The sequence below is a fragment of the Diachasma alloeum genome, unplaced genomic scaffold, assembly GCF_001412515.2.
Source record: "Diachasma alloeum isolate Michigan unplaced genomic scaffold, Dall2.0 Dall_scaffold_00202, whole genome shotgun sequence".
Classification (NCBI taxonomy): Eukaryota; Metazoa; Arthropoda; class Insecta; order Hymenoptera; family Braconidae; genus Diachasma; species Diachasma alloeum.
The window spans coordinates 198,263-210,706 of NW_021680367.1; the positions used below are offsets into that span (position 1 = coordinate 198,263).

The window sequence follows — 12,444 nt, forward strand, 5'->3', positions numbered from 1 at the left end:
AATTCTTGGTGGGAGGGTCTGGAACCAAATGATATTGGTTGGTTCAACAAGATTAAATACCTTCAAAACATAACGACAGACACTTCAATAATGGTAAGGTATCTCGTTATAACGCCATATATTTCACTGGAGAACTTGTTTATTCATTGCTTCATTATCTTCTACTTTTCCTATGCAGGTCCGTTATGTACTGTTGTACTTTGATGATGAAACTGCAGGAGAAATGTACCGGGGTTCTCACTCCATCTGCTACAACGGAACAGATGACCGAATCTTCATCAAACTTATACAAGAGCGTCTAGGCATTGAGGACGGATGTCCGATACTCGCGGTGAGCAATAATTTCTGACGATTTTTCAGTTTTCATCTCACACTCATGACTCGATCTCACGCAAAAAACGCTAATCCGACGGTTTTTTAATTGTTATTTTACATCGCTTCGACTGGGTTGAGTATATTGCGATGATGATTAAGACTTTAAAAATGGTTAGATCTCACCATGCTACCCGACCGGGATTTGGACTCGGAACCTTGTGCACGTGAGGCAACGGCCTTACCCACTGCGCCAGGCCGACGAGCCTAATCTAACTGTGCAACTTCCGTTTGGTATTTTGTGACATGAGATTTTTCCTGATTTTATTCTATTACAAAATTTCGATAATGAGAGCTGGTTTTTCAAATTTATACCCCGAAAAATACTTCATTCATTAACATTCTCGCCACGACATTTCGTCACTAAAGTTTTACAACTTATTTTTATTTTTAGGGGGGTGAGAAAAATACGAGTGCCGTTCAATTTCCGACTAAGGTTCAACTAGAACTCAAACCAGGGGAGACGTTATACCCACGACTGCAACTATTATTCGAGATACGGGACAATGCAACGAATCCCGCGCAAATATTGCTCCGCGGAAGAGGGGATATATATACTGAAAATTTGAAGCATCCCTCTTTCACCCGCATAGAATAATACTCAGCGCATCTTCTACACGTTTTGGGAATAATTTGCACAGAATGAAATGAAAAATTGTAACCACGCTAAAAGTACTCTTCAAAAACTCTATATAAGAATTCGACAACAATAATAACAAATAAAAATGAATAATTATTGATAGAAGTGCGCATGAGAGAATATAAATGTGACAAATCACTCAAAAATGAAAATTCAAAATTAGTAATGTTAGGTCATCCTACTTCTGGTATCACACTTTTTATTTTCTATATCTTAACAAGCGATAACCGACAAACAATGATACTTTCATAATATTACTCGGTAATCTCCTCCATTACTGACGACGGGCTCCCAGACTGCTGGTAATTCTCAAACACCATGTAGAGTCCCATTTTCATTCAAAATAGAAATAATCCTATGCAACTCAATATCCAACTGCTCGTTGCTGTTGTAATGAGGAGGGACGTCCGACTAGGGGCTGTCCGCAGGGGGGAGTTCTCTCGTCCCTGCTATGGAACCTGGTTGTCGATGGACTTCTAAATCAACTAAGTGAGGCCGGCTTCCACGTCATCGGTTTCGCCGATGATGTGGCAGTTGTTGTGAAAGGCGGATTTCTGAGGGTGCTAAGGGACCTGATGGCAACAGCCTTCAATATCATTGAGGACTGGTGCAGGGTAACTGGCCTATCGGTAAATCCAGCCAAAACAACAATCCTGGTTTTCACCAGAAATTATAAACTGGAAAAGATCCAACCTCTGAAGCTAAATGGCTCGGAGATTAACTACACCAGCAGAGTGAAATATCTGGGTGTCCTCCTGGATAATAAACTCAGCTGGAAAGAACATATCTGTACTCAGAGAAATAAAGTGTTTGCCTCTATGTGGGCATGCAGGAGAGCTGTGGGCAGGACATGGGGACTCAATCCTAAAATGATGCTCTGGCTCTACCAAATAGTTCTACTTCCGAAACTGTTATACGCTGCGGTCGTCTGGTGGCCGAGGGTGAGTAAGACGGAAACAAGGAACCTGTTGAAAAGCCTACAGGGAACCTTCCTGAGGGCTGCAACAGGAGCCATGAAATCGACACCTACTGAGGCGCTAGAAATAGCACTCAGTATCCCACCCCTCGACCTTAGGGTTGTGAGTTGTGCTACCACAACTGCATATAGACTAAGGTGCCAACTAGAATGGAAGATGACGGGCCAAGGCCATACAAGGCTTAGCCTAATCAATGATCGACCCTTCATAGGTAAGACGGATAGGATTCCTAGGAAGTATCAGATCAGGAAAACTTTCAGAACGAGTATACCACCCAGACAGGAGTGGCTAGACTCGAAACGTAAACCAGGACCAAGAGAGGACTACTGGTTTACGGACGGCTCTGGCTTCAATGAAAGTTTTGGGGCAGGCATCTACCGTCTGAAAGATGGCTTCGGAGAGAGTTTTCCGCTGGGCCATCATTCAACCGTCTTTCAAGCAGAGATGCTGGGCATACTTAAGTGTGCAGAGTATCTGAACGCGAGAGACACAAAAAAGATGAAAATATTCATCTGCAGTGACAGCCAGGCGGCGATACACGCCCTGGAAAAACCCACTACAGAGTCACAGGTGGTGTGAGAATGCATGCAGGCATTGGACACACTGGGTAAAAACAACCGGGTCACCGTAACCTGGGTGCCAGGTCACCATGGGATTCTGGGTAATGAAGAGGCAGATAAGCTGGCCAAGGAGGGTACAGAAAGTGTGCCCTCACACGGCCTGCTTGGCATGCCCTTCGCAGTGGGAAAAACTCTTATTAAAGATCATTTCCAGCGGGATCATGTCAGGCGTTGGGAGAAAGTTGCGACCTGCAGACAAGCGAAACTGCTTATGAGAGGGCAACTAAGAGTTAGGACCAGAAAGCTTCTGGAGCTGCACAGAGGGGATCGGAGGGTAACAGTAGGGCTCCTTACGGGTCATACAGCTCTCAGAGCTCATCTGTTCAAGATGAAACTTGCAGAACAAGAAGACTGCAGACTGTGCGGAGGCGATAAGGAGGGCGTCATCCACATTTTATGTGAATGCCCCCTATTAGCACTCCGTCGCTATAAAATCTGGGGCCAGGCTTTCCTGGAACCAGAGGACTTACAACAAGTGGCTGTCACCAGCCTTATTAGCCTAGTGAGAAACACAGGGCTGGGGCTGTGTGACTGACCGAAACTAAGGCGGATGTTACAAAAGATCGTATGATTTAGATGACTCTGGGCGCTTTAAGTGACCAGCCGCGCATTTTCTATTCTATTCTAACTCAATATCCAACTGCTCGTCGCTGTTGTAATGAGTGCCTGACAATTCCCTTCTCACGTGATTAAAACATCTAAAATCACAAGGATTCATATCGGAAGAATATGGTGGGTGGAAAGTTCTACCCAACCTTCATTGTCAACTAACTACCGAACCATGCGTGTTTTATGTGGCCTGGCGTTATCGTGTAAAATAAGGGGACTTGTTATGTGATGTTCTTGTGCCCATTTGGGAATATTGCCCTCAAAAAACGCCTTGTAACGGTCAGATGTCATAGTTGTATTTTCTGCATAAATCGTCCGAAAAGCGATCCCTCTTATATCCATTATAACTATCAGCAGTATCTTCCGTTCTTGAAGTTCTGCACGTTGTAGTCTTGGCGCTGACGTGCCTGGTTCCACCCAAGATCGTGATTAATTAATTGTCACGATATTTCTTTAGACCATTGTCAAGAATTTCACCTGTTAAATATACGAAGTTGGCGATGAACATTCAGTTTAATTATTTGATCACACCCTGAGAAATAGTTTATATGGGCTAGAGGGGAGATACTCCACGGTCCACTGTCAATACATGAGTTTATTCATTTACAATAAAAAGCTTGTTGAGCAGTATGGAAAAATCAGGGAATAAAGAGTTTTATTCGATTGAAAAAAAATTGCATTTTTTTTTAATTTAAAAATTAATAAACAACTGGACTTTTGAAGTGACTCTGTTCACTTATCATTCATAGCATTCATACTGTAGAAAATAATTACTTCTGATTGCGGATAAATTATTAGTTTGTTGGTTCTTAACCGATCAACATTATTCTTCGACAAAAAAATTAACAATTTTGTGAGCTTGGTGAGAAACATCGATGTTTGGAAAAAAGAATCGAAAATCGATTAATCGGCCGTTCAAAACATCGAATGAAAAACATCGATGTTTAGGCATGAAAAGTCGATGTTTTCGATTAATCGACAAACATCGCTCATCCCTACCGACGATGTGTCAAAAATGGCGGATCTCAATAAAGAACTGAGTGAATATTTACTAAGCAATAAGAATGAAAAGCAATATAAATTGACGATTCCATCAGTGACGATACCAAAGCCCTCAATAGGCAGATGGCTGGGACGATCGAGCGAAGAGGAGCGACAGGAGGGAGGGTGGATGCAAAATGCTCAGAGAGACTGCTGTCCCAGTATGGTGAGTCCCGCCTTTAACCTAAAAAAAATTGAAATGTCAACAAATGAGATAATGAATGATCTTGTTATCCCTTGCAGACCAGATTTCAACGTCTCACTGGGTTTGTCATGTGTATTGTCATGGGAATAATATGCTTTAGTTTATCGGCTATTTACGTGCCCGTTTTGCTGTTGAAGGCACGTAAATTCGCACTGTTGTATTCGCTGGGAAGTGTTTTCTTCTTGATGAGGTAAATATTCTTGATTTTAATCTATCTGTTGTTCTAGAATTTTAAAACCCGGGTGTACTATCTTTCCAATGTTATCTGGATTTTTTTATCTTTCGTAATCCAAAATTGTTAATTGAGTGGTACATCATGTAGAAATTCCCAAAAATTATGATAGAATGATAACAAAAATTTGAAAAATTATGAACTTTTTCAAAGAGCGTTTTTACTTGAGATTCAGAATGAGTTGAAAAAAGTGGAAATTACAAATATCTGATTCGCTGTGGCAAATTATCTATTAGCTGTCATTTTCCATGGTGGATAACAAAACACTAACTCCTCATGGGAAGTGACAGCTAGGTATCTCAATTTTCAAAACAGTGGTATGTAGTCATAATTTTTATGTGATAAAAGTGTGATTAAAAAATTCTCCAAAATATTACAACTTTTTTCAAAGAGCCTTTTCCGTAATAAATGTCTCTGTGCAGTGTGGGAAAAGATTTACGAAATCAGTCTTCCCCCTGCATGATATTGGGTGACAGACCGCGATTTGTCACCGTAAATCAGATACATTTTTCAATTTCTTCTTATTCAACTTATTAAGAATATAAATTAGATGAAGAAAACCATCGAGATAACGTTCCAAAGATAGTACACCCGGGCCTTAAGATCAAATTATAGAAAATTTTTTTCACTTTGAACAAATAATATTAATATCAAAATAATTGTTCGTCACTCCTCCTTGGAACATCAAATAGACTTATAATCAAATACGGGATTTTGACCCTCGTAACCTTATTAAATCTTATTCTGACTCCCGAGACCCTTACGACTTAAGTAACAACTGTCCATTCATCATTTCTAATATACATATTAATAATATAATATTTATAAATTTTTCTGTAGAAAATAATTACTCCTGATTGCAGATAAATTATTATTTTGTTTATTCTCAATCAATCAACATTCTTATTCGACAAAAAATGGACATAAAATCTGACAGGAAAAAGGGCATGATGAATGGGCATCGACACTGCTGGAATGTCTATTATTTTCTCTTTTCCTCAGTTTTTGTTTCCTGTGGGGACCCATCAGCTACCTGAAATCATTGTTAACCCCCGAGAGAAGATGCTTCACGTTATCTTACTTCGCAACCCTCGCAGGAACCCTCTACTTCGCCCTTCACCTGCAATCAACCCCCCTGACAGTATTGTGCGCAGTCCTGCAGATAATAGCTCTCCTGTCGTTTCTAGTTAGTCACATACCAGGTGGCACTGCTGGACTCATGTTCTTCGGGAGATTATTCAGGTCGTCAGGCAGTCCCACTCTGCCCATATGACATTTCCTCAGGGCAATCGCTTCAAGCTCATGCCTAGAACTGATAAAAGACTGGCCAGAAACTACATCACGCTCGTAGAATGTCTATGGGTAATTAATATAGATAAATTAAGGATTAAAAATTTATCGGTGATTGAGTTGAGACCAAATATGTACATAAATCCCACGAAAATCGAGAGTTTTGCTTTTAATATCTGTTCTTCCACGTGAATGTACAATTTTTGATTGATAATAAATGTATAATTATTTAATCTTGTCTTTTACATTAATTTGTTCATTAATTCACAGGTGAGAATTTAGTAGTGACTGATTTTTTAATGAGATGGTGATGGATTAGAGAAAGCGAAAATTTCTCTCGATTAGTTTGTTTATATTTTGAACGTGGAGTTCATAAGAAATTTTCACATTACGTTTTTTCAAACATAACTAGTTTAAAAATTTTTATTGGTTAACAACAATGAAGCAATTCCTTTCAATAACAGTAATAGGACAATTCCAAGAGAAATTTTGTGTAGAAAATGTCGTGGAGTTCAAGGAAGATCTAATATTTTTCTGTAAAACGAAGGAGTTTTACTGAAATTCTCATTCACGTTTTCTTCAACTAGGGAAAGGGCTCACGCATGTAATGCAGGGCTCTCAAGTTGAGTTAAATTATCATCATTTAGGTTTGGTAAAGGACGGTTCATATATTACAGAGATTGATCCTCTTAAAGAAAACGAATGTAACGTTTTTTCAAACAATTTTTATGGTGACTCATTTTTGAGAATAATGAAAATTTTAATAGTGTGACGTTTGAGTTAGATCACCTACCGCATTAATCCTGGGTGATCTAACATGTGTCTAGTCCCTGGGACTAGCCACAAGTAGAAATAAGCTTTCCTTTCCTAGGGCCGTCGTACCCTATGTTGGCCGGCTAACTGTCGCGTGGGATTCACTCAAGTTGGGAATGATAAGGGAATTGGAAGGTATTGTACCGAAGATAAATACACGATTAATTGGTAAAAGCCAGGTATATTTAACTCAACTACTAACTACGGTACACGACAGTGTTATTGATGGGTTCGGTAAACGCGTAATTAAGAGATCGGACTTAGACTTATGAGCTTGGAGATCCGCTCCACTTCGCTCCCGATCGTACTCTGCCCTTGCAGAGTCTTTGTAAAATGCTGAAGACCTAAAATTGCCGAGCAAGCAGTCTCACGGTCCCGAAACACTAAGACAATTAAGTGTCATCATTGACACACAACTAGAACAGTCAAACAGCTTCTTTACCGAGAAGCTGGACTCAGATGGCACCGTGAGAGTGCTGAGCTCTGCTCCTGCACGATGAGAAAGAAATCATATTTCTTTTCTCATCGTCCCACATTATAAATTTAATGTAACATATTATTCATAATACGTCACATTGTATTAAACAAATAACCGACGTATTAATTACAATACGTCACAATAGGATGTAGGGAACGATATGACGGATCATATCCTATTGTTTTCATGTTTTATTATATAGCTTAAAGGATTGTATTGTGAATTGATATGGCATGAAATTTCAAGTTACTCGATCAATTTTCCTTATTATTTGTTGGAAATCCATTGGAAATATTTAATTTTTTAATCAAATTTCAGCCTCACCCATAGTCCCTATGCCCTAGGGACCTCAAAACCGACCAAACTTTTTCCAAAACGTTTGGCACCATTTTTAGCTGTGCGCATATCATTTCTTCATTTCAAAAAACACCAACACATACACAAACCCCAACACAAAAACTTTATCATCCAAGCAACCACATGCGTACATTCCATGTATGTATGTAATAAAAATCATAAATGTAACAAATACATAGACATACATACATAATAAGTATATAAAACAAGTATGGTATTTGAGTTTAAGGAATTATTCCTAACTTATTCATAGCGGAATAGATTGCTGACAAAAAACGTTACATTCTTTTTTTAAAAGAGGATTATTAAAACTTATTTTTATTGTTACTAGAAGACGAGCTGTTTAATTGAATAAATGTGGCTGTTTATTTAGTTTGACAGGAATCAGCTGTTCAATCCGAACAATAAGAAAAGATACAGACATCCTTCGTTCCATTTATTTATTTCTTAATGCACGCTTCTAAAAGGGAGGAAGAGGATATTTATTCATTCAAAGTATTCATTTAAACTACTGTTGGAAGAGATTCAAAAGACCATTTTTGAAGAGAATTCCATCAAAATGTTTCTTCAAAGCCATTATTTTTTTTATATCCACGAAATAATCTGTACGAAATTAAATCAGAGCTATGAATTAACTAGATTTCAAGTTTCACTTCTTTCCAGCACTCGATTTCTTCTTCATTTTTGGAGTTTTAGTCGCCTTCAAACGTTGAGAATTCCCCTGGACTCTCTTCACTTTCAATGGACAATAAATCGTCTCATCCCTCTTAATTGCATCTTTACTCTTATGACTTTTCATCTCGTTTTCAAATCTCCCAGGATTTTTCTTCAACTTCTTCGGTTTTGGTTCATGAATATCAATGTATCTCTCCCTTTTGCTGATCTCCGCGGCTTTCTCGTTGAACTCTTCCATGTCTACATCGTCTCCCAGAGATATGAATTCGTCAGATACTTTTTCTGGATTCTTCGGAGGCTTTTGGGGCTCTGGGGGTACGAAAGCCCGTTCATTAACAGATTTTCTGTGCAGATAAACACTTGTGGACAATTTAAAAATCGCGGTCGGCTGATTTTTAGTCTCCAATGGAATTTTTTCTTCATCATCATCATCATCATCATCATCAAATAATTGCATTGGATTTTTGGTTTTCGGTAATTCCTCAGCCAAACTCGATATATTCGCGTGTAATTTATAAAAGTCTGAAGTTCTGTCTTCAATCCATGATTTCTGCAATTCAGAATGAAAATTAAACTGATAAAATTATGTGGACATGTGTGAACATGAGATGAGAAAAAGGTGTTAACTGAGAGGAAAAAACATTGAAAATGTGAAAGTTGTTTGAGTCAACAACGAGTCATTAACGATACAAAGTTTCACTCATATTTTGATCATTTTAGGAGGAGAAAATTTCTCATAAAGTCAAGCTAAATAAAAAAATATTTAAGTTGGCAACCCTCTAACTTCGAACAAAATGTTTTGTTAAATTTTTTTTTTTAATATTTAAAATGTTTGCAAAATAAAATATTTTTTTTAAATATTTAGTTTGAAGTTGGAGGGTTGCGACGACGTCGTTGTTAATCCCTTCTGCAATTCAATTCTTGTATTTCAGTATTGAATAATCAAAATGACAAACAAATAGAAATCGTATTGAAGCATTAATACAAACTTCAGTACTATTTAATTAAATTTAAGCGAAATTTTTCTTCTCTAGTCTTTCTTCAAGTGTTTCCCACAAAATGTTTGATACTTGGAAATCATCAACATGCTAATTTTCAATGAAATTAAGACTCGTTTGAGAACATTCTTTCATTTACCCTCAATCCTAGAGCTGCAGAAGCAAATCCAAGTCTCTGGGAAGTAGAACTCTTCAGGAATGGGACCAGAATCACTGGTAGATTTTTATTCTGACACATTGTGACCACGTGTTTGATCATGATCAGAGGCTCCACGTTGGAATCTACCAGGACAGAGGCCAGGGAGTCTCTCTCGAGTGCTCGAGTGACTGCATTAACCCCCAGGCACATCTTATTACTGGGGAAAAAAAGATGAATGAAGATGTCATGGAATATTTAAAAGAATAAAATGATTCAGGATATCCAAGTATCTTTTACAATTTGGTACAGGCCACACTATAGTTTCAACCATTTTCAATCACTAGAAAAGAAATGTGCGCTTCGCGCGCGCATACTTCAGCTAGTGGTTCATTGTATTTTTTATACTTTCATTTGTTTTTGAAAATAATAAAAGTAACAATAAACAATCAAAGGAACATATAATTTAATGTCACGTTTCTACCATGACTTTTTACAGCTAGAACTATATTATTTCACACTAAGTGATTGCTTCATGTCACAAGATAGCTAAATTGCTCGATAAAGTATCCAGAACACAATCTATTCATTAGTTAATCTTTAAAATCTACAAAAACGTCCTAGTGCCTCAATTTTCGACCGATTGAGCTGAAATTTGGGTTACATACAGTTGAAATATGCACAACACAAAATTGTAGACGGATTTTAAAAATATTGATTTTTTATGTATTTATATTTTTTTCTCCCCAGTGGTATGCCCTAATTTCGTATAATATGGACGAAATCCAAGTACACACTACCTTAATAAATTACTAATTTTTTCAGATTTTTATCGATAATTTTTTTGCATTTGTAAAAGTGATATTGATAAAATGTTGGGCTGCAATGTCAATTCGGTCATCAACATCAACACATTTTTAAAATAGAGAAGAAATATTTGGAAAAACCCGAAAAAATTTGTACTTCATTAAAATAGTATGGACTTGAACACATATTATAAACTTTTGCAATCGTCTCTATAATACCCAGAGACTTTGTCAATTAAAGCCCGAGTGGATTATCTTTCGAACGTTACCTCGATTTTTTCTTCCGAATGGAAGCTTTGTAATTGATAGAAAAGCATTTCACTGGAGAAAAAATAATCGAAGTACTTGGATATCCGTAAATGAAGGTTTTTACTTGATTTCATCCTCTTTATTTTCCATTTTCTTCGATTTCATCTCTTTCTTCAAGGCTGCACGTTCTTCCTTCGACATTTTTCTTAGTTGAGCCCAAGATATTTCTCGTGGATGACCGGTTCTATTCGGCAACGATCTGCAGGATTATTAATTGGTTTATTAGTTATTATTGATTTATTGTGTTAGTGAAGAAAGTCAAGGAACTTTTTGTACATTAGAGAATTAATTACTAAAATTAATTCACTATTTTTACTCTCAAGTCTGTCATTGAATAGATAATTATCAATTAACAATAGTTATTTTCGATCAGAAAAATGAGTCTTTAAAAAAGGTCCCTTGACATTTTGTTTTAGAATAACTTGTTCTCAAAATAATTGAAAAATTACTAAGTAATAAATTTATTAAAATTGAGTATAATTTTTTGTGTTAATTAGATGACTTGCTCTGTAGCAAATGACCCGAGAGAGCGATATCAAGATACCTTTTCTGCTGATTGGAAAATTCTCTAAAATAATCTATTTTTCTCTAAACAAAAAAAATAGGAATAGAAATAAATAAAAATTTATTCATCGTTATTTCGATTTCAATCATTAAACATTTTTTCGACGAAATGATTTATGAATCAGGGATGTTTAGGGTTTAGAAAATTCAGGAATAAGACTGATAACTCACTCGTTTAATATATTCTTCAAGTCCTCTCCTCTCTCGTCTCTCACAACAGGCCTGAAAATTACCATTGATTTCGTTCAATTGTTATTGTCAATCTAGCATTGATGAAATTAACTCTTGATAAAATAAAAACAATGGATAAATACCAGCAGAATTCGTGGGGATGAGCCAATATATTTCTCAATCCTTTCACTAGACCTTTTTTTATGGTGGAGAGCGGGGTTTTCAAGTTTTTAGCATTTTTCGGAGTCCCCATTCTTGTTTTGCCGATAATTGATGGAGTAATAATCACGAAAAATGCTAGATCTTGAGAATCTGGCGGAAAAACACTTTTGACATCACTTGGAGTAGATTGAGGTTATGGTCTGGGGCCCCACGTGGACATGCTTTTGCCGGAATTTATTGGGGCGGACCGTTGGGGGGTATTTTGAGTAGAGACGCAAATGCGTCACATGACCCGTCATATGACGGTCACATGACCGTCATATGACGGCTGTCACATTCCCCCTCCCCCTTCGTGACCGTCGCAACTTGTCAAGAAAAAATGACAGTCATTTTTCATCTATAGGGGCGGGTGGGGTAAAACGGACACTTGACTTTTTTTAAAATGTTAATAAGGGGTTGAAATGTTGATAAAATTCAATAATTTTTTTTTCAATACAAAGAACAACTCTTTCTCTTTGTGACGAGCCTAAACTGAGCTCAATTGATAAATTTGTTTCGGAATTATAAATAATTTTAAAAAAGTCTAGTGTCCATTTTACCCCATCCTCCCCTATAGATGAAACTTTATTTTTTTATCGGTCAATTTTCAGTTGAATTCCTTTTGTACGGGCCTAATCCGCATTTTGAAATGGAAATCACGTTTTTTTTCCATCCATATAGATGAAACTATTTTGTTTTATTCATGACCGTCACAAATTGGAAATTAGTTATGACCGTCATTATGCAACTATATAGATGGTTTGACAACAATTTGGTTACAAATGATTTGTGACAATCATTTGTAGTTGGAAAATTTGTGCGNACCCCATCCTCCCCTATAGATGAAACTTTATTTTTTTATCGGTCAATTTTCAGTTGAATTCCTTTTGTACGGGCCTAATCCGCATTTTGAAATGGAAATCACGTTTTTTTTCCATCCATATAGATGA

At 37.1% G+C, this 12,444-nt stretch overlaps 2 protein-coding genes across 2 annotated transcripts; one reads left to right on the forward strand and one right to left on the reverse strand.

The window, feature by feature from the left end:
- Positions 1 to 4,223: 4,223 nt before the first annotated feature.
- On the forward strand, positions 4,224 to 6,219 carry LOC107035916 (vesicle transport protein SFT2C). Its single transcript, XM_015253564.1, has 3 exons — positions 4,224 to 4,425; positions 4,503 to 4,654; positions 5,699 to 6,219. Exons 1-3 carry the CDS (start codon positions 4,234 to 4,236, stop codon positions 5,967 to 5,969), a joined length of 615 nt encoding a protein of 204 aa, XP_015109050.1. The 5' UTR covers positions 4,224 to 4,233; the 3' UTR covers positions 5,970 to 6,219.
- A 1,088-nt stretch (positions 6,220 to 7,307) lies between these two features.
- Positions 7,308 to 11,678, reverse strand: LOC107035914 (ribonuclease P protein subunit p38). Its single transcript, XM_015253561.1, has 5 exons — positions 11,437 to 11,678; positions 11,294 to 11,344; positions 10,623 to 10,757; positions 9,447 to 9,663; positions 7,308 to 8,859 (listed from the first exon to the last, which is right to left on the reverse strand). Exons 1-5 carry the CDS (start codon positions 11,544 to 11,546, stop codon positions 8,284 to 8,286), a joined length of 1,089 nt encoding a protein of 362 aa, XP_015109047.1. The 5' UTR covers positions 11,547 to 11,678; the 3' UTR covers positions 7,308 to 8,283.
- Positions 11,679 to 12,444: the final 766 nt, after the last annotated feature.